Source organism: Ornithodoros turicata, chromosome 2, assembly GCF_037126465.1.
Source record: "Ornithodoros turicata isolate Travis chromosome 2, ASM3712646v1, whole genome shotgun sequence".
Taxonomy (NCBI): Eukaryota; Metazoa; Arthropoda; class Arachnida; order Ixodida; family Argasidae; genus Ornithodoros; species Ornithodoros turicata.
The window spans coordinates 53,382,974-53,406,957 of record NC_088202.1 but is presented as its reverse complement, the minus strand read 5'-3'; the positions used below and the strand labels follow the sequence as shown (position 1 = coordinate 53,406,957).

Genomic DNA, 23,984 nt, shown 5'->3' with positions numbered 1-23,984 from the left:
GTGCGAAGGCCCCGCAAGTAAAATATTTGGCATAAAAATGTACAACACACGCACAGGCGGACAAATGTTACGTGTCTCAGTTACGCAATATTTGTATGTCTAAAAGTTTCATTTTTCTTTTTTGATAAACATACCCCCTAGAAAACTCCAAACCCTTTATTTTTTGTCTCGTTTTCCTTTTGACTTTCCTTTATACTGTACAAGTTATTTTTTTTTTTCTTTTTTTAGCCTTGGTAGGTAGAATTGCCTCGAAAGTAATTAGTGACAACTTTAATTGAGAGAAAAAGTCTCGAGCATTGCTGTTCGTTCTAGACACTAGTTCGTACTTCTGGTGTGTGGACGGGACCTCCGGCAGCGTTGTAAAGCTGCTAAAAAATCTTAGGTCAAAACAGTGATTTTCTTCAGTACTTATCGCAGAACCTGTTACGTAGCACCATGAACTATCATGTACGTGACAACGATTTTTCGAGGCACGCGAAAAATCGAAGGGAAATTACGCGGAAAACAAAGTGCCCACATATTGCCTTGGAAGATGGGCAGTTTAGGACGCTGCCGAGCTTTGCTAAACCGTCTTGCCGCTAACATAACACATTCTCATAACTCTCGTGCAACATGTATCGACAAGGGACGGGGGGGAGGGGGGGAAATGCAGGTAACGTACTGTGAACGTGTGAAGAGGTTCTAGGAAGGGCTGGCAAGTATTTGTCGTCAGTCGTCACGCACAGGCAGGGCTGGGAAAATTACTTTGATTTTGTAATGCACAAACATTACTCATTACAATTTTGTAAAATTATGCAATACATTACTCATTATTTTTTCGTGCTTCTTATAATGCATTACTAATATCATTACGTTCATCAATTGATGACATAACTTCGGCATAACAGTATTCGGGATAACAGTCCAATCCGGCCAATCGGGTTTTCGGCGGATTCCGGAGGCGCCAATTTTAAAACGAAACAAATAAACGTGGTTGGTGGATTCGAAAGATTCGATTCGCCGTTTTGAGTACTGGGATTCGGATTCCCGAATCTCGAATCCCTGCCTTACGATTCGAGGATTCGGCTGGCCCATCCCTAATAAAAAGTAACAAGCGATCACGATCAGTCAAGTGGGAGTCCGGGGCTCAGGCGGAAGGCGTTGAAACGACGCAATAAAGTCACGCTTCGTCGCTTTCTGCCGCCAGGGATCTTCTGAAGGTCACCGGTCGCCTGAGAAAGAGAAAATGAACTTTCACTCTCTCTACCTTAATCCGATCAATGCTGCTGGTCTTCTGCGCAGTTGGTGTTGCTGTCGAGAAAAATGTTTCAATGTTGGGGGTTGGGCGCAATCGGCGCAACAGTCTTGGGTAGTAACTAAGTTACTTTTAACTTGTAACTGTAACTAGTTACTTTTGGGAGTAACTAGTTACATTTCCAGAGAAGTAGCTTTTAACTGTAACTAGTTACTATTTCTGTGGAAGTAACTGCAAAATGTAACTAGTTACTCGAATCAATGTCGTTCTTTTTTTTTCTTTACTCTACTTTCCCCTACTTCCCCTAACAGTGCCTTCCTTCCTTTTATCCGTAATCGGTATGTGCCCCCTGCCTTGAGATCTTGACCAAGCCGGGAATTCCAGCTTTGCGAACAGGAATTAGTTGAAGTTAGTGACCCTCAACGGTCGGAGTGAGTCATATGTGAGTAATAGTGTCACTGCCCTAGCACGGGATCCTGCCACCTGTGGATATGGACAAGGGAATGATTATGCACAAAGAGAAACTTTCCGGTCAGCTCACTTGCGCTCCGACCAGTGCAATGGCTAATCCTGCTCGGGTTGCTGCTACCATAAGCTTCCGTGGCCGCTCTATGAAGCAACCTTCGAGTTTTTATCATGGAAGGACGAGAATAATTTAAACGTTAAAGTGCAAACTATGGAATAAGACGTACTCGGCAAGCAGGACGTCAACTTCAAATCTGAAAAAGCATCTTGAGGCGAGTCCCTTGTTCTTGCGTATGTCTCTCTCTCTCTACACGTTACGAAACATGTGCGTGTCACCGTGTTCTTCTTTTTCATCGCGATGCGCCAGGTCGCATGCACATGTAGTATTTTTCCGTGTGGGATAACCGTGTATTAACTTATACTGCTTCTGGTTAAGTGCAAGACAATTTTTATTGCACTTCAGTAAATGTAAATAAATGTATGGTTTTAACAATTGTATCATGGTCATTTTTATAAAAAGTAACTGTAATGTAACTAAGTTACTTTCTCTCGGTAACTGTAACTGTAACTAGTTACTCGACCAAGAAAGTAACTATAACTGTAACTTAGTTACTATTTTTGGCAGATAAACTGTAACTGTAACTCAGTTACTTTTTAGAAGTAACTTACCCAAGACTGCGGCGCAATATGTCATGCTGAGCCGGCTGAGCCACTGCGCGATCCAAGCGCCATCTGGTCGCCTGTGGGAGAAGCATTCCAGACGTTCAGCACTAGCTGCCGCTCGAATTTGAAAACTGTAGCTGCCCAATAAAGTAGAGGCAGGAAAACAGAAAGAAAGAACGACTTGGCGCTTGCGTGTTTGATTGCGGAAGTATTTTTCTCTGCGCAGTCACAAGTCTAGTTGTGGAGCGCACACTGTGAAAATTCCGCAGCACAAAAAGTCTCGTGATAAATAGATTACCAGAACAGAAAAAGAAAAAAAGAGAGACAAGTCTAGCGAGCTACATTCGTCGTTGTTTACCGTTTACCCATCCAGCAAAGGAAGGTTCGATCCCGGCCGAGGACGGTGGCAGTCTGGAGAAAGTGAGCATTGCTTCCAGCACTATGTGTCGGAGATTGAACATATGGAAGAGCTCAGGGGAAAAAATATGCCACGAGGAGTAGAAAATACGACTAGCAGCCTTGGGATATGGATTCGCACGGCAAGTATGACATCAGCGCGCAATCCTGGTGCGCAAGGGGTCGAGCTTGAAATCTCGAGGGTCAAGAAAGCTCATTCCCTCGGCTGTCACTCTATGACGTCATGTCAGTCACCCAATAGTGAGGAGCTCGCCTTCTTTGTTTCTTTCTTTCTTTTTGCAGTTGCATTTCGCGCCGCCCGACTTGTTGTTCTCGGTAGCAGCTAGACGATTCTCTCCAGCTAACAAAAAGCGTTGGCTGATTTGATATCACCATTACCACACGCCAGTGGCATGTGCGAGATCGTCGCCGGCGCGTGCATTCTTGTAAACCAAATTTCTCACGAAATTCGCACTTCCCAAGTAAAATATTTTGCTCAACGGTTCCTGAAGATGTGTGTTCAGATCCCGCTATATATATATATAAAAAAAAGATATACGTTCCAAGTGCATGCTCTTTTCATGTTGTCCGTTTTCGTTCTCTTCGTGCGACGCGACCGTACTGTCGGCCACGCCCCAAACTAGCGCTAGTGAAAACAAGACGCTGCATCGAGCAGGTGCAACAGACAGCAGGTATGCATACTGAGCGTCGGCAAGGGCCTCTCTTTCCATCCCTAAATACGCTTCCTACTTCTTCTCACCTTGCATTACGAGGTTTTGCTTATGTCTTTTACGCAAGTGATATCAAGACGACGTGTCCAAGAAACCTTGGGCCTTAACTCACCGCCTACTTCATGAACGAAGCCTGTCACACATCGTCAGGTACGTGTAGTGTAGTATGGATACACATATAGATGAATCTAAAAAGTAATCTCTTTTCGTTTCTTTTTGTAAAACAACGATTTTATTTGAATGATAATGAGTGGGGAGTTTCGTCGCGAGGGACGATACTCTACCCTATTGCTGACCGGTAAGGTGATGAAATAGAATAGTGATTCGCTCATAGTGGGGACCGAAGTCCTACGGTGTCAAAAAAAAAAAAGCTTCTAGGGAAGAGCGTTGGTGGGCTGGGGGGGGGGGGGATCAATTTATTTCCACAGGGACCAAGCAATTTTGACAGAGTGAGAGGGCGAGAGTCCAGCTGACTTAAAGACACGGAAAGAGATCTGAAAGGTTAGTAGTGTCGGCAATGGAGAAGGCTGTGCTCTAGAGCAGCGTTTCCCAAACTTCTCGTTGTGTCGGACACCGAAAACCACTGAGAATCCATTCGAGGACCCCCATTAAGTACGATTCGTGTTTACATAAATAAGGGGGGCGTGAAGAGCGAAAAGGAAAAACAAACAAACAAGGCACCGCCATGCAGGAAACGAGAAGGTAGTATATTTCTGCCTTCTTTAGTATCATATATCGTCCTATATCAATATCGTTCCCTCTCAGAGATGACGTGACCAAAACTCGCCAAGACAGTCTTCGGGATGTCTTCGATCGTCTCGAACCCCCACGAACACTCTCGGAAACCCCCGGGGGTCCGCAGACCACATTTTGGGGAACCACTGCTCTAGACCTTCCAGATCACCGCGGCGACGGCATGTTGGAGAGCTAACTTGTCGCATGCGGTAACGTCACTGAGCTGTAAAAGCCACGTTGAGCCGCATCCGATGAATTAATGCAGCGTCGACGAGACGTGTTTCGTGGCATCAACTCGTGCAACCATAGATGGGTGGAATTTCAGTTGACTATCGGCGGGAAGCCAGGGGTGCCAGACGTCGAAGAATGGCACGACGGTCAGCAATACTAGTTCGTCTCCTAGATGAGAGAGCTGCTTCTGCGGCGCTGTCAGCCTGTTCATTCCCCACGACTTCTTTTTGTATACATCGCTGGCATCTGGGTCAAATCTAGTGGCTGAGCGAAGGAGCAGCTGAGAAGAAAATGATGACAAAAATGTCATGACAAACTCTCGTTGAGCCTAAGATCCAATATGACGCTACCCCGAAACCGTGATTGATTAGTCTAGGGCCCGGAAGTTTAGGCATTTGCCTATAAATACCTATAAACGTCTATAACTGCGACATTTTTAGGTTGCCTGCCTTATTATGGATTCTATTGAACTGTAGCCCTATTCACATTTTTAGATGCCACAAGAGCCTTGTTTTAGAGGTGTGAGTGTGGCCTTCAGATGATGATGATGATTGAAAGAAAAAAATGGGGATTGTAGCCCTCATCACGAGGGCCGGCTACCCCAGATCACCTAAGGAAAGGAATGCCAGACACATCCACCCACACCCACTGGAGATGTCGCGAAGCGGCGACGAACGCCACAGACAGGGTCATAGCCCGTCTAACAGCGGCCTTCAGGCTCATGCCGCTTGCGCTCATTTTGTTTTTCGTTTCTGCTTGCTTGCGCCGTTTGTCTTTTTTAGGACAGAGAAATAAAAGTATTATTCAATATAGCGTGGTTCTAGGCAGTCTGAGAATTTGCGTACCAGAAGGCTACCAGAAGGGTGGGTGGGTACGGTACCGTACAAACTTTGACTAATGCCTTTAAACCAGCATGTCTTTCTGGATTCAGCACTCTAAGACACAAAAAAGTCACAGATCCTACCTGATTAACCTGCGTATTTTGCATTTTATTGCCTATTTTGCTGTTTTTGAGGGCCTAAATGCCTGCCTATTTCCATCGACCGGGCCCCATAATGATTACGCATGTGCTGTATAGCTTCCTATATATGTTTACAACACTGCTGCTAACCCAAAGAACGCCCGCACGCACGCTTCACGTGGACCATGACGCCTAATTTGCACAGTATAGATTGTGCGGGACGTCTCGTATTTCATGGCACAGGTCCTTGTGAAGTCGGCCCAAGACGCAAACTTCTCCGTAACGAAGAGACACAACCATAACCACTTCTCTAATGGGGTGTACATTGCCGATTTTAAAAACACACACCGTATAGTACCCCCCCCCCCCTCACCATCAGCGATGGGGTAGAGAATCTCCCCATTCATCATCTCACAATAAAGTCGTCGTTGTTGTCGTTGTTTGAGAGAATTGCTAAACAGCAAGCGAGCTGGTGACTATGGTACATGAATAGAATAAAACCTCAGGACTAGGGACGGCCATAACAGACACGAGTGGTTTATCCAGACCCCCCAACACGTCCCAATGTTTTTTTTTTCTGTGTTTATTGTTACAATGTAACTGCACCCCAGTTCTGGATAAACTACTGACAGACACACAGATATCTGTGTGTGTCTGTTATCGTCGTCAGTCTCGAGGTTTTACCGCCATGTGCACACCGTATATGTGTCTTCGGTACGCGGTAGCAGCATAAAATATGTGTTTCATCATTTAGCTCTAATTGACATAGGCGCGGCCCGCTTTTCTTTATTTCACTTACTTTTTTAAATTCCGATACCCGTGAGAGCCACGTGACAGGCACGTGAATAATGAAAAACGAGGGTGCTGGATCCATGTTACAAAATGTCGCAAAGAAAACGTCGGGCAAGTGAGGGCTTGGCACACGTATGACACGCTGGTGATGACAAACCAACCTACTTGTCGGTGAGAAAGAGGAACAGCTCTCAACTGTGACAAATGACTCACGCGGTCTTTTTCTTTCTTACTTTCTTCTTTTTTTTTTTCTAACGAGCGAAGAGTGAAAAAAGAAGAAAAACAAGAAGGGTTTTCAAAAGTTTTATTTCGCTTGCAGTGTTATATCCTCCCTCGCGTCCCAAAGAACTCAGATCAATGCATAGAGCGCCCTGAAAGAGTCCGAGAGTAGTTGAGGAGGAGCGAGGAAGAGGAAGCATAATCCTTCTCATCTCTCCTTCTGAAAAGGTCTTGTAGTGTCGTTGCTGTATCCATAAAATTAGTTGTCTAGACGACGCGACGACGCAGTTGCTGATCTAATCTCCTGTTCTGTCGTGCGTCCGACCGAAATCGAAGACTGCACAAAAAATGCGTGTATATATATATATATATATATTAATGAGAAGAAACACTCGGTGGTGATAGCGTCCATCTGAATCCTCGTGAAGTCGGCCCAGGATGCACGATCCCAGTCATGACGTTGCCCGCCCGAGCGTCGCCGACTACGGCAAGCAGTTCAGTCGCTGTAAGCAGAGAAATTCCCGGAATTTAATAGCGAATTCAGCTGGTCGTTCTGGTGCAAGAAAAGATGCACTGGATTGAGCGTGGATGTTGTGCTGGTCGTTTCAGAGCAACACGAAACAAGTTCCGCTGGTCGTTCGCGTGCAGCGTGCGCTCGCGAGCACTGAATCGTTGACTGAATCAACCCGTGCAGGTCAGGCCACAACGAGAATATTGACGGTGTGGACCGGAATACGGAGCTCTCAAGTTCCGCTTTCCACTCCTTCTCGCCTTCCTTTCCTTCGTTTACACTTGCTCAACATGGCCACCACGGAACAAGCATGGAACCGACAGAGCTACCGCAGATGTTGGATGCTTTGGATGAGTCAAGTTCGTCGAGTTCAGGCAGCTTAACCCTTTAACGCAAATAGAACGCATGGTCTAATAATTTTTTAATGCATTTATGAAGCTTCAACAAGTCATAAAAGTGTAAAAATGCAAGCGCCAGGTCGCTGCAACACTCCGTTTAAAAATTTCCACAAATTTGTGTAAATTGTGAAAATTTATACAAATCGGATGTCAGTGAGCTCAACCGGTCCGAAGTACGCTGATAGACTGGTAGTCAATGCCACCAACCCTTAGAAACAGCTAATAACAACATGAAGCCGCCACCGAAGCTATGTAATTCTTACTCACTGTATTACCCCTGAACTGGCACCTCGACAATTTTGTAGAGTTCGGAAATGCGTGTTAGCAGAGAATACAATAAAACAAGAGAGATGATTTTTTTCTGTACGTTCTACAAGGGCCATATTATTACCAAAGTTTGGATGCGTTGCCTGATCTCTGTCGGTGGAAATGTCCTGCACAAAGACGCTCGTTCTCCAAAGCGCCACAACTTTTGGCGCGCGATCGTCGTCTTCCTTTTTAGCAGAGCCGTATATTAAAAGGGAGTCTGGCCATTGGGAGGAGTCACAAAAGGAGGCTCGACCTGTCAATCACGGTTTCGTTCCTCTGGTTGATTTGCTTTTTACCAAGGGGGTCGCCAACAGAGCCGTATATTAAAAGGGAGTCTGGCCATTAATGGGTCATGCCTATACCTGAAGCTCCACCCACGTTTTCAGCTTTATGACCAATAGAGTTCTGAAATATGGGGCGCTATCAATCAACCTATCCTCACTATTTGTCCCCGTATCCAACATGGGCAGCGCCATTTTGGGTGGCAAGTGGATTGGATGGGATTGAAATGGACACCTCACGCAATCTGCAAAACTAGTGGATTTTTGGTGCAAATTTGATGTGCGCCACCTAGGGAGCGTAAGGCACATCGGGAACTGTCGTCTGCATCTGTCGTTGTACCACTGCCGGCAGAACCACCTGCTGTGACAGATTCTGTCGTCGGTATGTTTTTTAAACAAATCTACAAGAATAGTTTGAATATAAAAGGCAAGAGTGTTTATAGCCATGAAATCCAGCAATTAAATATAAGATTTACAGCACAGCGCCGTTTTTGTTATGGTTTCGGTGTGATCGCCGTGTTCACTAGGCCTAACACGTCGACAAAACGTATTATTTTCAGTTAGATATCAGTGGATGAGCATAAGATGAAACTGATTTCCGAGAAACTTATATTAGGATGTACATTTGCAGCGTAAAATCAGGTTAATCTGTGAAAATTTTTTGTCACGAAATCCCCGCTTCACTGTGTTTGTTTTCGTCGCCATTTTGGGTGGCAGTATGGTGTCATGGCGTCCCCCCTGGTAAAAAGCAAACCAATCAGAGGAGCGAAACTGTGATTGACAGGTCGAGCCTCTTTTTGTGACTCCTCCCAATGGCCAGACTCCCTTTTAATATACGGCTCTGGTCGCCAAGACACCATACTGCCACCCAAAATGGTGACGAAAACAAACACAGTGAAGCGGGGATTTCGTGAGAAAAAATTTTCACAGACTAACCTGATTTTACGCTGTAAATGTACATCCTAATATAAATTTCTCGGAAATCAGTTTCAAATTATGCTCATCCATCAATATCTAACCGAAAACAATTCGTTTTGTCGCCGGTGTTAGGCCTAGTGAACACGGCGATCACAACGAAATCATCACAAAAACAGCGCTGTGCTGTACAATCTTATATTTAACAGCTGGATTTCATGGATATAAACATTCTTGCCTCTTATATTCCAACTATTCATCTAGATTTGTTTAAAAATCATACCGACAACAGAATGTGTCCTAGCAGGTGGTTCTGCCGGCAGCGGTACAACGACGGAAGCAGACGACAATTCCCGACGTGCCTTACGCTCCCTAGGTGGCGCTTATCAAATTTGCACCAACAATCCACTACTTTTGCAGATTGCGAGAGGTATCCATTTCAATCCCATCCAATCCACTTGCCACCCAAAATGGCGCTGCCCATGTTGGATAGGGGGGCAAATAGTGAGGATAGGCTGATTGATAGCGCGCCATATTTCAAGACTTCATTGGTCGGAAAGCTGAAAAAGTGTGTGGAGCTTCAGGTATAGGCATGACCCATTAATGGCCAGACTCCCTTTTAATATACGGCTCTGGCTTGACGAAGAAATGAGCGCCATTGGTCTTACTCAGTACAGGCTTTGTTCCAGCTGTTCCCATTACACTACATTTTGTCGTGGATGTGGGCATGCCCGCAATGTCATTCCTAATTATAACAAGACAAAAAAAAAAAAAAAAAAAAGGAACACGTAGATGTGGTAACACACGAGTGAGAGAAGTTTCGACTTAATTTGTAGTAACAAAACATTACTTCAAAACGGCACATTTCAAAGTTCAATTCAGGAAATCAAATTTATTTTGAATTAAAATTTCATGAAATTATTCGTAATACGTGACAAAAATTACCTACACGTAAATGCCGTTTGTCGTCCGTAGCCTGCATTTCAGTATGTTTTTTACATTAATATTGAAACATCCTGTATATGCATACACTGTTCCGAGTTACTAGAACTCGTGTTCTAGACGTACTTCAACGAAGTGTTTGATTGCACTTCATCTAAGTCTTGCAAAAGAACTTAGTGTATCTTACCGAGATCTTGATGAATATGGAAAGCAGCAGCGCCAGCGCTTTTTAGATGCCACCCGTGACACCTATCGTCACGATACTTAGTCAAACAACAGAACATTGTTTCAGAAGTAATATGTAGGTGTCGGCACTCTTCAATCTCTCTCCTCCTCAGAGAACGCCGGTTTTGAACATCGTCAACAAAATTGTCGAGCAAACAGTTAAAGGGGCAGTTGCAGCAGTTACATCTCACTTTATGCTGAGGCGCTCGACAGATTTTTCTTTTGTCCACGGGCAAAGCGTCCGAAGGTGGAGGTGGAGAGCTGCGTCGTGTACACTGTTTCGCGCTACTCGGACGATGGGATGTGAATGTGATTTGTGGTTATGAACGTGGTTTGTGAATATGGATTCCGGCATCGTCATGTATTTAATGTTTAAGGTGCTTACTAAAGTGGTTGTCTTGCGGCCGCGACTGTTAATGATGTACACTTGTACATCAGTTGCATGAGTCCTCCCGCTGCCGGTTTTGCCAGTGCTGCGCAGCGATGGTTGAACGCGGTTTCGGTTTCACATTTTTGGTAAACACAGTCACTATCTAGCATGATCTGCTGGGCGGATCGGTGTAAGCAGCACTGGCGAGGTTTTCCTGTACAGGCCCTAAACGGTGCACTATACACTGGCCTGCACTCGGACGACCGGCTGAATTCGCTAGTGAGATGGCAAATATGACGCTTTTGGCAAGATATGCGTGGCATGCAGATGCATTCCACAATGAAACTAAGGATTTTATTTCAACAGAGAAATATCCCGCTGAAATCGACCACTGAATAAACCGTATTTCAGTAAGCGGAGGAAAAAATAATAAAACGCATCATCCGTTATACTGGTGATCAGATGTAGGAGAGTAATGCTAATGCATTACATTTTGTGAATAATGTGATGTCGTTACATGTTGGCCGGGTAATGCTTAATCATATTACTCATTACTTCGGGGGTGATATACAGGGTGTTCAAAATTAAGCTTTCACCAGCACTTTATAAATAGGCGAATAAAAACAAAACTGGCTGCTATTTTTCTGTTCCTTGAGTAAGAAACAGGTGCTACATAACTAGCAGCACCTGTTTCTTACACAAGTAGCGTAAAGTTATCATCCGGTTTCCTGTCATCGCTGTGTTTGCGTAGCGCTCATGAGAGCTTAATTTTGAACACCCTGTATTTATTAGAACAAAGAAAAAAGGGGGAAATGTTATCATTACTTGGGTTGAAGATTCACGCGTTGTTTAAAGCCAGCAGTTAGACATACTGCGGGCCCAAGCAGGTGTCATTACAACAACCAAGAGTAAAACATAACAATACACAACTAGTAATGGCGTTGAAACACAGACGAAACATATTACAAAAAACGCAAAATAGAGGCCTATCCTATGTGAGCTAGGTATGAACGGCATTAGCAAATCCTATTACAGAATCAATGGATACGATATTAGAGGGCAACATGTTCCACTCTAATATAGTTCGGCAAAAAAAAAAAAAAATAGTTAAACGTATCACAAGATACACAATAAGGAAGGAATGTTGTGTTGTGGTTGAGTCTTGCCGACTGGCGGGCAGGTGTGAAAAGGTACTTTCCGGAATCGATACCAAGACTACAAGTTCGGTAAAAAAAATTCAACTTGCGTATTTTTCCTCTGACCTGCAATGACTCTAGGTGTGCCCGTTGCAACAATGCCGAAACGGAGTCAGAATATTTGTAGTTTGGATAAATGAACGTAGCGGATAATTTTTGAACACGTTCGATCATGTCAGTGTGTCTTTTCGCGGACCGCGGGGGGAGGGGGGGGGGGGTAGTGATGTAGGGGTTCGAGTAGGTTCGAGCGGTCTGCCTGCCTAGGTTGGCGTCACGTTGCTCGGGGAAGGGATAAAAAGGGAAGGGGTAGGGTCCCATACAACTGTAGAGTACTCTAGTATGGGGTGCAGGTATGTTCTATAGGCCGTTAACCTAACATGCGGCGGCGCACGTCTTAGGCTCCTCCTGAGTGAACAGCTTCCTAAATGCAGAACTGCAGATGTTCTCGATGTGGTTATCGCAGCTTAAATTTGACATTGTCGTTACTCCAAGATGTTTATCTTCGTCAACCTTTTGAAGCATCCTATTGTTAATATGCTAAGTGAACTCTGTGACCTGCTTCTTATTACTTACAGTCATGAACACCGTCTCTTACAAAGTTGTCATTTAAAAGCAACGCGTCACCGGGGGATGAAATCGGGCAGTAAATCACACAGTCATCTGCACATAATCTTACCTGTACATTGGTATCTCAAACTTCTGTAATGTCATTGACATAGATAAGAAAGAGTAAGGGTATTGTGTGTGAGCAAAGGGAATTGTGCATGATACAGGCCAGGAAAATCCCCAAGCTGGTTTTCCCCCAGACACCTGTGTCACCGACCACAATAAGACAGAGTGCAAGTGGACCCCTTCAACACAAACTCTTTCTATGCTGCAATTAATCTTCTCTATGGTTGCTGATTTAGATTATACATACTGCTGCCATCTCTCGACGAAATCACTCATACGCAGGGACTTTGCAGAGTCTTTAAGTGTTTTGTCACCGGTAATGGGTAACGAAGTGAAAGGCTAGTCGCATGTTTTTACAGTACGCGCCTCAAGCTCCACGACTGTGTTAAAGACTTCCGGGAAGATGTAATGCCACTGTAATCTCATTACTTGATGAAAGTAATGGCATTAGTAATGTAATGTATTCCTTTACAAAACTGTAATGAGTAATGGCAATGTATTACAAAAAAGTAATTTCCCCAACTCTACTAGAGATTAAGAACACGAGAGCACATAAATTTAATACCTGTTCTTACTTGTTGAGCGTCAGAGATAGCCAGTGGAAAACTACCGTACACACAGTATGAAGGGCAACGGACTGACGACCCTTACGGAAGGACAGTCTAATCATTATGCGTGTTGTATGAAGGACATTTTCGTAACCACTTCTCTTGCACGCATAGCAATTACGGTTGTCTACGTGAAGGATAATACAGCAACGCTGCCTCGAGCGCCTTCCTTATAAACGAAGCCGTCGAAATAAATGCCCCCTCCCTTGCATTGTGCTCGACAGGTTATCGCTAAAGACGGCTGGTGTAGTCGTGGTCAGCCTAAGCCGTGGTCAGCGCTTATTCCTGTTGGCTGCAATAGTATATAGGGTAAGGTGGGGCGGGTGTACCTCGAAATAAAGTGACCGAAATCCCACTAGCAAAATAAACTACTGTAAATAAATCTTATCTGACTATAAAATGTACATTCGCGCGCGCGAAACTGCCAACAGCGAACTTGGACTAACCTGGACATGACAATGCAAACGCCGAACGTGTTCTAACCTAATTATAAACTAACCAACGTGCTGTGCCGCCGTGTCTGCCCTGCTATGCTTAACGGCCGCTAAAATGTGGCTTCCGTTCGCTAAAACGACTTGGACAGACATCGTTAATTCGTGAATTTGAGTAGTCAAATAGTGATGTCGTGGTTTTAAACACGGCATATCATCTTACAAAGCAGTCGAGCATTCTCGTTAATTTTCCTTGTTTTGAGGACGCGAATTTCGAGGTCGGGGATATCGCAACCGGGAATATGGAGGTCCTCCCGGTGGGGCAAGATGAGACACGGGGCAGGATGCGACATTTCTTGCTCGACGCCGCCTGTCTCAGAGACGCGTTGCTCCATGCGCTTGAAACTTTACTCATAGTCATAGGTGGCTCTGCGTGTTCTTTTTATTGCACGTGAGAATTGTCCTGATTGGTGTTTGCGTTGAAGGGGAAAAAAAATCAGTTACTTCTGCCTGGAATGTAAAGACCTGCAAAAAAGGCGCGATTTTCTGTAATCGTTTTCTTGTCAGCTGTGCAGCAGAGTGTCGCAAGCTTATTCTGTCAATGTAAGTACACATCCTGTTTCTTTATTCATTCATCTAGATATATGCAAAATATGGGCACTCTTGCTTATCTGGTGTTTACTGAAAAATTAATGCATCCGATGATATGCACGGAGCAAGATGCGACACATAATGCATTTAAATTTAATGCAATTTAGAAACTGATAAGTCAACTATCAGGTGGCTTTATTCTTGTTCACCAGAAATTCCTCTTTTTTTTGCATATTACCTACGATTTTCCAGTAAATTTTCCTGTTTCCTGAGATATTTCCAACAAAGCACAAGCGCACTCAAAAGCGAGCGACCAGCGACACATCAGACCGGAGGCGCCTTGTTTGCAAAGCACGGTAGAGGGGAATAGCACCGGGTTCTGTGTGAGTACATCGCACGTCATGTGGGTGGTGAGTTCAAGGGGGATGTGTAGGTGCTCGGATTGCAAAAACTAATTTGTATAGTTCACTACCACGGCGTGTCTCATCTTGCCGCACGCGATGTCTCGTCTTGCCCCGAGGGTTGGGGCAAGATGAGACAATCTGCATTTTGAATTTCTTGTTCTGTGTTTATTTTAGAAACGACTACGTTCGTTCTGATTTACAGATGAGAAGCTCTAGACATGTGAGAATGTGCCTATGGCTAGTTTTTCTTTTCTTTCTTTTTGAAAACACGAAAAATCAAAATTCCATATTCAATTGCAAATTTCTGTCTCATCTTGCCCCACCTTCCCCTACTTCCAGGACAGTTTAACTCGTGCAAGTCAACTCTATCCACAAATCTTAAGACGTCCGTGATTGGCTTATCCGGGCGCATATCGCTTCCGAGCCACTACATAATGCGCCAGCATAGTTCAAACTGTTGCTTATACACTTATCATGTTGAGTATACCCCCCGGATATGACGTACTTGGAGAACATTTGCATAAAATATCCGCGCTCACAGAACAAGTCGATCGGCTTTCTCGTCTGCCAGGCTCGTCCGGTATGCCTCACTCTCAGTGTGCGGACTACATTCTCCGCAGACGGACATCCACCTCTGTGACTGCAGCTCTTGAATTGTCTTGGAGCAGTTCGCCGATATCGGAAACTATGAAAATCCATATTGGCGCCACCTGGTGGCGCTGCTGTATAATTTCTCCGGTGGAGCAACACTGTTATAGAGTTGACGGGTTGCAAAAAGTCAAGGCGCGCATGGAGGAGTGCAAGTCAGGAAAGTCAAGGAAAGTGCATGTCTCGCGGATGTATGCCAACTGGAATGATCAAGCACATGTTCGTGATAAATATCTTAAGAAGACGCGTTCAGCGGACTGAAGTGCTGACTGGGGACAAACAAGAACGGCGGTGGTCATATTAAGGATGGTTCACTGTACGCTCTTTTAGATACTCCACAACGTTTTTAGGGATATCTTTGGGGTTCTGTTCCCCGCCCATTGTGCACGCACAAAAGCAGTAGAGAGGTCTGAAACGAAAATTCTAAGTTGCTTTGACAACAGGCTTTACTGTCACTGTTCCACACACGAGACACAAATATGTGGCCCCTACAGGAATGGAATTCTTATTTCATGATTTGTTACTGCGGATGGCCTTTAGAATCATCTTTGTGTCTGAGTTTGCAACACACAGAGACGATCTTTTCGATTTTAGTTATGCTATTTGAAAAAACTTATTTTCTCGGTCCGTTCTTCCTTATTGTCTCTGCTACGGATGCCAGGGTTCCCCACAGCGCGGGGATACTTCATATGGATTTTTATTTTCGAACTACTGCCGCTGCATTGGACTTGTTTGTGATGAGGACGCCGGGACCAGATAAAAGGACTCGTTTATAGCGACACCTAGTAAAATAGGCACAATTTATGCGTCACTCACGCGACTGCGCGTGCGGCCGTTAGGGGGTAGCATGCTTTGTGAACACCGCACATCTTCGGGAATTCTACGGGCAATCATGTAATCAATCAATGACAGATGGATGACGATCGCATTTTGACTGCGGCACCGACACTTCCTTCCTCCCTGCTTCATTTTCATTCAATTTTTTTCCCGAAACAGTGGAGGAATAAACGTTCTATCATCTTGTTAGGAGTACTACTCCTACTATCTCGTTCATGATAATTCAATACCCTAATGGTAGAGAGGAGCTACCCAAGTGCTCATATTGCATCACACTTTCAATGTCATTTTATAGCTATACACTCCCGTCTGCGAAGGAATGCGCCGCTCTGACGTCCGTAATCAGTCGTGATTGCGCGATACGGGGAACAGGGTGGTCTGAGATATGGCATTCATATGATTAAAATGGTCAGGAACGACATTTTCCTTCGAGAGGCTAAAAAAATCGTCCGCGTCTTTCTGTAGTGTGGTTCGGCACTTGAATGTCCAAGTTTTAGTAAATTTTGTGTGTTTCCGAAAAAAAAAAGGGGGGGGGGGGGCTTCAAGCAATATGCATTACGAAAACTAGTAATGTGTTACATCCATTCAATGTGAATTTCGAAAAACTATCGAAAAGTACCAGTATCGTGCGGATCAGTCAAGTATTTACCTAAAGGCAAAGCTAAGTTTGCTCCATAGAAAATACAAATCTCCTACATGAGATTACAAAGGGCTCACGTTGCTCGGAACTCCAACGACTATCGTCATCAACATGTGCTGTACAGAACATCGCGAGCTTTCTGCACACAGGGGATTGAGAAGGGAATCCAAACAGTGGACGGCGTCGAACCATAGCGGACAAGCACGATGGGCTGCTACGGCCAATATGTGTTGACGGCAAGCGGCGTCCTCAAGCTGTTCCAGACGATGACCGGCATCGGGATTGTGTTCCTGCTTAGCGAAGGAAGCATTGACAACCAGATGCGGCTCAATATGCGCCTCGATGCTCTCATCCTGCTCGTCATCTCGATCATGTTCGTCTTCAATTCCATGCTCATTCTCGTGTGCGTCCTCGTAGGTAGGTTACATTCGCTGGATTTCGAGTGTTCTTTCCACGAGTGAACGGCCCGCTTTTGGCCCACCTAAGCGAATGGCCGGCCCGGATGTATTCGTAAATACCTTTAGGATGCCTGGTAGTCTACTGAAGCTTGTTAATGACCTGAGCATTGATGTCAAAAATGCTCGGCAAAAGTACCCGAACTTGGAAATCGCACGTTTTCCCGTTAAAAAAAATTGCGGCGATGAAAAAAATAGTCCCAGGCCAGAATAGTAATGAAGCCCTGTCGCAGATCCGCATGCAATAGCAGCGGTAAGATTGAAACAGCGCCTTTCCCGAGTCGAGTTTCCGTCTGGGACATGCTCCCTTGCATGCCCCAAAAGAAGCGCTGTAAGCAAGAAAAGATGAAGGACCATACGCGCACTTCCGATACAAAAAATTCTATTGACTATCGCTGTATTGTCCAACGTGTGCTACAAGGACGTGTCATCCGGTGCCCCATTTGGCGGAGGCGCCCGGGGCGGCCGCCCCACTCGCGGCCGGCGGCTCTGCATTGAAACGTTTCTTGCAATAAAGTCTGGCTCCAATCCTGTCATCTTGCCAGATTGCATATTTTTCAGGCTTCATAAATTCCGTTACTTGTTTCCTGAAGCGACACGTCCCTATAAGAAGCGGGGGGAAAATCGCTCTCCAGTTCTCGTAATTTCTACCGAAGCATAACTTCTCTACAATGCAACATTCTTAACTCTTTCCTTACCGCGGCAAAAACGACCATTTTTGGGTCATTCGACAAACATAGTTGTTGTGGCTGTCATGTAGGTTTCAGAAAAGAAGCTATGCATGTATTTCCAAAGTTGATTTCGGAACACAAAAGAATCTGTGGAAACAAAAAACTCGTGAACATATGCCTGCATCCCCGAAGAAAAATATTAACCTGGGAATTCCAAAATATAGAAAATGTGGCAAATATTGTTACAACACAATTACAAATATCAACACTCTAGGTCAATAAGTTTAATAGTTGCGGGAGATAAGGTCGACACTCATGCCATACATGCCATTGAATGACTGAGTTCCTTGAAGGAGTAAAACAAAAATTAGCATCATCATCAGCACAAAACTCTGTTTATGCAACGTGTGCAGAGTCGTTATTTGTGTTCTGATACACTAATTGACCCCAAGTAAGCTTGAAGACGCGTCCAAGGTAAAAGTGAAACCGAAACTGCAGTGTCTGTTGTACCGCTGAATGTCACCATTTGTCCATATGTGCTGGGCACGGCTCGTAAACAGTCGATCACCGGTGATCGACGCTCTTGGGCGCGGTTAGGAAAGGGTTAAAACAGGGCTGAGGCAAACAGGCTACATTTTCCACCTCGAGGCGCTGGCTTTGCAAGCGGTAAAAAAAATTCCAATTCGTGGAATCTCCGCTACACTACCAGTCGACTTGAAAACTGGGACTCCAACCCTGTGTATCGCGATTTGAGAGAGTACGTGAGTTTGTTGAACGAGGACCACCTGTAAAAGTAAGTTTTCCTTTTCTGTTCTTTTTGCTTTTGTAGAAAAGAAAAATAAAACAGGAGAAGAAGAAAAGCAATCACCAGAGCAGGCTCCTTCTGGAGGCTTTTCTCCCGAAGTTAACTTCAAGTAGTATAAAAGGACAGATTGAAAATGAAACATCTCGGTTGAAGGAAGGGAGAGGGTGCAGGCAAGCTGGTAGAGACTCATGGTAGGGGACCGAGAGACACGGAACAAGAAATTTGAGAAATCTGAATTTGCCGTCCGTCCTTGTTCCGTGTCTCTCGGTCCCTTACAGTGAATATCGGTTGAAGTTCAATAAGTGTGTTGCGTCGTTTCTTTCTCCCCGTTCCGAGCACTGGGGGCTTTATTCGTTTTAAATAATCAAACTAAAAGATCGTGTTTTGACGCGACAAACGAAATACTAGGATACCTCGTCGTCACTCTTACCAGGACGCCGATAAAAAAAAAAAAACTATGTTACACTGAAGAAGGAAGCAAACGAACGAAAAGAGTTTGATGGTAGGTACAGTCTGAATTAGGAGAACAGAACGACGTGCCCTTTGGGTCGTCGCTACCCTATTTCGTCGGTACTCTTGCTCTCCGCTATTTGCAGGTCCTGAACGAATACATTCTTTGACAGGTGCTCTGGAACTCCCGGGTTCAACGGTGTACCGCATGAACTACTTCATGGCTACCTTTGTTCACGTGCCAACCAGCATAGCCTACCTGTGCCTGGAGACGCGCTACGGCGTCTACGTGCAAGGTTCTATCGCTGGTGCCTTGGGGATCCTCAACAGCCTCATGTTCCTTGCGAATGCCGTCATGGCTTACCATCCACGTATCGTGTAGCAGTTTCGTTCGTACGGTAAATAAAAGCATCCATGGGCATATTTCCAAGGAGCCTTTGCTGCTGATGGTAAAGCGGCCAAAGCACGGATACCTTTTGTAGAACACTGTGGCACGGAGCACGCCTTAGGACATGTACTGACATTTGCATGTTGATGAGCAGTGTGCCAGTGCAACCTTACCTCAGACATTTCTATCTTACAGTGTCGAATAGTTACTACACGCATGTCCTCAGCAGCTGCTCTAACGCCTTCAATTCTCTCAACGATAGAAACAAAAAGCTGGAGAGAGTCGATGGAATAGACAAAATCCATGAACGCGACCTTTCTTCGCTCACTTTTTGTCATCACGGAACAGTCAGACATGGAGTATTAGAAACTTCGAAGTTGTTTGCCAGGTACTTTGTACTTCAAGTGCGTTCGCAATGTGGTACTTTGTACCGTACTTCAAGCACCAACGATGCCGGGTGCTTGTTATTTTGAGGTACGCCCATCATTGGCCAATACAGCGACATAAAACACCCCCGAACAAACAGAATTTGGCTGAACTCCTTGTCTCGGGTCTTACTTCACAGTCATAGAACACCCCGCTTGATGATACCAACGTAATGTGCACATCGAAGCAGTGTCCTTCGGCACAGCTCTCTGACCACTTGACCTGATGATGGACATTCCCAGTGATTTATCCGGACCCCCTTATACTCCCAAATGATTTGTAACACCCACTAACGGGAGAGGGGGGGGGGCGTCAGTTTATTTTGAGCTTTATTGACAGTACTACTACTACTGTCAATATTTTTTCTCGCATGTCTGCAATGTACAGAGGGCCATCCACTGATGAAAGTATGTGCGTCAATTTGCCGAACAGCATAAAAGGTTTTGATGTATGTAATCCCCCTAAAAAAGAAAGAAAAACGTGCACAAGCAAAGCCGTGCTCATTCACACTCTACTTGCCCCGCGGAGTGTAACCAGGAGGCGAACGACGACCGATGACGACATAACCTCTGCGCCTGTCCTTTTCTTTTCGGGTGTGAGGGCTTTCTGCTTTTGTAGTCTGTAAACCTGTTCCATTTGGGGTTAGGGATCGAAAGGGTGACCTAGGGAGGAGGAGGAGTGTCGTTGGGAGGAACCCGAGAGGTCTGCCTGCCTGATTAGGCGGCATGTTTCTCGGGAAGGGAAAGGTGGTGGAGAGGAGGAGAGGAAAGGGTGAAGTGGAAGACCGAGCGGAATCCGCTCGGGGGGAGGATAGCTGCGTCCATGGGCCGACTTCAGGGGAACTGTTATTACTATTACACATCTGAGGGAAACCCAGGAAAAACCCCAGACGGCACAGCCGGCCCGCGGATTCGAACCGCGGACCTCCCAGTCTCCAAGCGCACGCGTTACCGCTGCGCCACCGGAGCTGGTGGTAACCTAGGGTGACCGTGCACATGGAGGATTTCATTGTCCCTCCGGAGTTTCCCTGTGTGGCTTCTACCGGCTGACTAACTGACGACATTCTTCTGAACCAATCAGCGCGTGCGGACGGTGTGGTATCAGCGGAAGGTCACAGGCTGCTACTGCTCTCCACCACCGTTGCGCACGGTAGCTTTCTGCTGCGTACTTCAAATTCAACGTCTGCAATAATTATGACTCTGTGGGGTGAATTCTCAGGGTGCATTTTACTGGTCAACTTAACAGTTTTACAGAAAGAAAAGATGATGTTAAAAATGACTTCTGCGCTAATTGACCCTTTTCACAATGGCCTATGCGCACGCGTATGACCTTGAGGCGCTGGAGAGGATTATCTCCGTCTTCACTAGATGGCGCCAGGCGCACTATGGGGACAGTGAGGACGACAGAAGTGGGGACCAGTGGGGAGACCGCACGAATGGCGCGACCTTGTCTGCCCCACTCCGGACCGGTTTTGGTCTTTTGTGCTATCCACGTGGATCTGTTTTGACGCGTGCCGAGCATGGTTCGTTGGAGAGCCGCTAGGATACAACGCCCACGTGCTTTCACATACATTTCTTTCACATACCGAACTTTTCACATACCCCCCCCCCCCCCCGCGCGCCCCCGTGCTTGCGATTGTGTGCAAACCATTCGACAGTTCCTTGTTTTGCATATTACCCGTGTATGTCTCTTCTGAACGAACATTTTCGTAAATCTGAAATCTTTTCGGGAACAATGTGAGGTTTGAGGTAGGCACGCACGAGGTAGTCAACGGTCGTTCAAGATTTTGAAAGCTTTTGCGCGATATGAAAGAGAAGATTGTTGACTGCCCCATCGCGTAGCTCATGTCGCGGTGGTTAACTAAACTACCGGGTTGTTCGCAGAATCTCGGCAGGAATATAACAGTCAACCAAGCCTGCTACCTCGGCCTCAGTCATTTAAGTCATTGATATTGATATTGGCACATTGATTACCAGTATACGTAATATGCGAGACGCGAATACACGTTAATCAGCAAACAACGCTTCATGGTAGTTGTATTGGAATTGTGCGAATCTGAGCCCAGGGTCTTTATGTCAAAGGCGCGTTATCGTTAATCACCGACCGCCGCCGTGCTACCATGTCGCCGTTAGAGTGAAGTGTCTGTGAAACAAAGCTGGAGCACGGGCAAGAGGAAGCGCAAACAGAGAGTTCGACTCATTTTCGACCGATTCACGATTTTTAAATACGATGTCAGTATGGTTGTTTTGGTAGCACCCCGATTCGTCCAAATGTTTATTTCGTCCAAGTACTCACAACGTCCAAGTACTCAGTACGTCCGAAAAAAATTGGACGTAGTGGGCATTGGACGAACTGAACCAAAGGGGGAAACTTGCCCAACCCGTCCAAATAACCGTACCGTCCAAACGCTTGTTTCGTCCGAAAAGGGAGAGGGATCTCCGAATGGCGAGTGAACAATTGCTTCGTTTTTCGATTGAAGGTTGGATTTAAACATTCACACCGAAAGATGCTATGCCATACACCAAGTAATGCGCATCCTGCTCTGTTTATCTATTTTTCTTTTTTTCATTCCAACAACTGACGTTGAAGGTAAGATTTAAACATTCCCATTGAAATATGTTATACACCGAGTAAAACGAGAAGAAACGCTCAGCCTGCTCCGTTTATTCGTTTTTTTTTTTTTCAATTGAACACCTAACTTATTAGTTAGCATGGCTCAGCAAGTGGAACATGCGCTGCAGGTATGCATTGATCACGTGAGCAAACTGCTCTGTTAGGTCGCTGAAGGGTGCTTTGTTTCCCAACATCATTTGACCCGAGCTGTATCTTCCGTACGCCCATGGGAAGGAAGAGCGAGCCTCTTGTGTCGCCGCGTTGTTCTCGGCGAAATTGCGTCGTCTACTGTTTGGCGAAGCCCCGTTCAGCAGCTACCGAATGCGCGCCTGCAAATGGCGGTAAGAAGCATGAATACAAAGAGAGCAAGCGAGGAAGTATATATGCTATATTCTATTAATTATAATGATGTTGTTCCCTCATTATTCGAATTTGTTGCTTACCTGGTTGTACTTACATGGTGTATGGTTGACTGAAATTCGACGAGGAACTTCGAAAACATCATGTGGGGGTTGGCTCTTGAATTTCATGCGCAGCGAGTTATGCGTCCTTCGGCGTGATTGTTTGTGCGGAGATCGTCCTCATCCACAAAATAATTCCAGAGATGAACATTGGTAAGCCACTGTTACTCGAAGTAGTCTACGTAAAGGCAAAGTGCCGCCAAGTTTCCTTTCAGATCCCTAGATGTTTCCAAGAAAGATCACTGACATTGGGAAACGCGGTACGTAGCGAGAACACAGTTATGGAAAACAACACATCGTTAACTGGACGGTCACTGTAGGTCAGCGGTCCTGTGAACGGGTTTGTGTTTTCTGTGATTCCCCGTTTGATCGATAATCAATTTGCTTTCATGAATACAGTCACCTGCCATTCACCCAGCGTCAAAATGGCCTGTGCTTTCATGACTGCAGCCAGGCAGTCGCCTGCCGAAAGGAGCGCAGAGCCTTAGGCAGTCGTCTGCCGAAAGGAGCAGAGCCTTTGGGAATTCCCCCATTTGGACGAAACGGGCTATTGGACGGTACGGGTATTGGACGCGCTGGGCAAGTTTCTCCTCGCCTGTTCATTTCGTCCAAGTGTTCATTACGTCCGATTTTTTTCGGACGAATTAAATATTTGGACGTTGTGAGCACTTGGACGAAATAAACGTTTGGACGAAATGGGGCGTAACCGGTTGTTTTCACCTTTTTTTATATTTCGAATGCACAAAGAAAACTAGCTTGGGGTAGCACCCCGATTCGTCCAAATGTTTATTTCGTCCAAGTATTCACAACGTCCAAGTACTCAGCACGTCCGAAAAAAATTGGACATAGTGGGCATTGGACGAACTGAACCAAAGGGGGAAACTTGCCCAACCCGTCCAAATAACCGTACCGTCCAAACGCTTGTTTCGTCCGAAAAGGGAGGGGGATCTCCGAATGCGAGTGAACAATTGCTTCGTTTACGATTGAAGGTAGGATTTAAACAATGAAAGATGAAAGCCACTGAAAAGGTTAGCCAGCTGTAGGGATCGAACCCACATCTTCTGGATTTAAACATTCACACCGAAAGATGCCGTGCCATACACCAAGTAAAACGAAAAACAAATGCTCAGCCTGCTGTGTTTATTTATTTTTCTTTCTTTCTTTTTTTTCATTCCAACAACTGACTTATTAGTTGAAGGTAAGATTTAAACATTCCCACTGAAAGATGTTATACACCGAGTAAAACGAGAAACAAATGCTCAGCCTGCTCCGTTTAGTTTTTTTTTTTTTTTCCTTGGAACAACTAACTT

General features: G+C 45.3%; 1 protein-coding gene across 1 annotated transcript; it reads left to right on the top strand.

Moving 5' to 3' along the window:
* The first annotated feature begins 16,438 nt into the window (after positions 1-16,438).
* On the top strand, positions 16,439-19,209 carry LOC135383484 (uncharacterized). Its single transcript, XM_064612915.1, has 2 exons — positions 16,439-16,822; positions 18,960-19,209. The coding sequence occupies exons 1-2, from the start codon at positions 16,612-16,614 to the stop codon at positions 19,166-19,168; spliced, it is 420 nt and encodes a 139-aa protein (XP_064468985.1). The 5' UTR covers positions 16,439-16,611; the 3' UTR covers positions 19,169-19,209.
* The last annotated feature ends 4,775 nt before the right edge of the window (positions 19,210-23,984 follow it).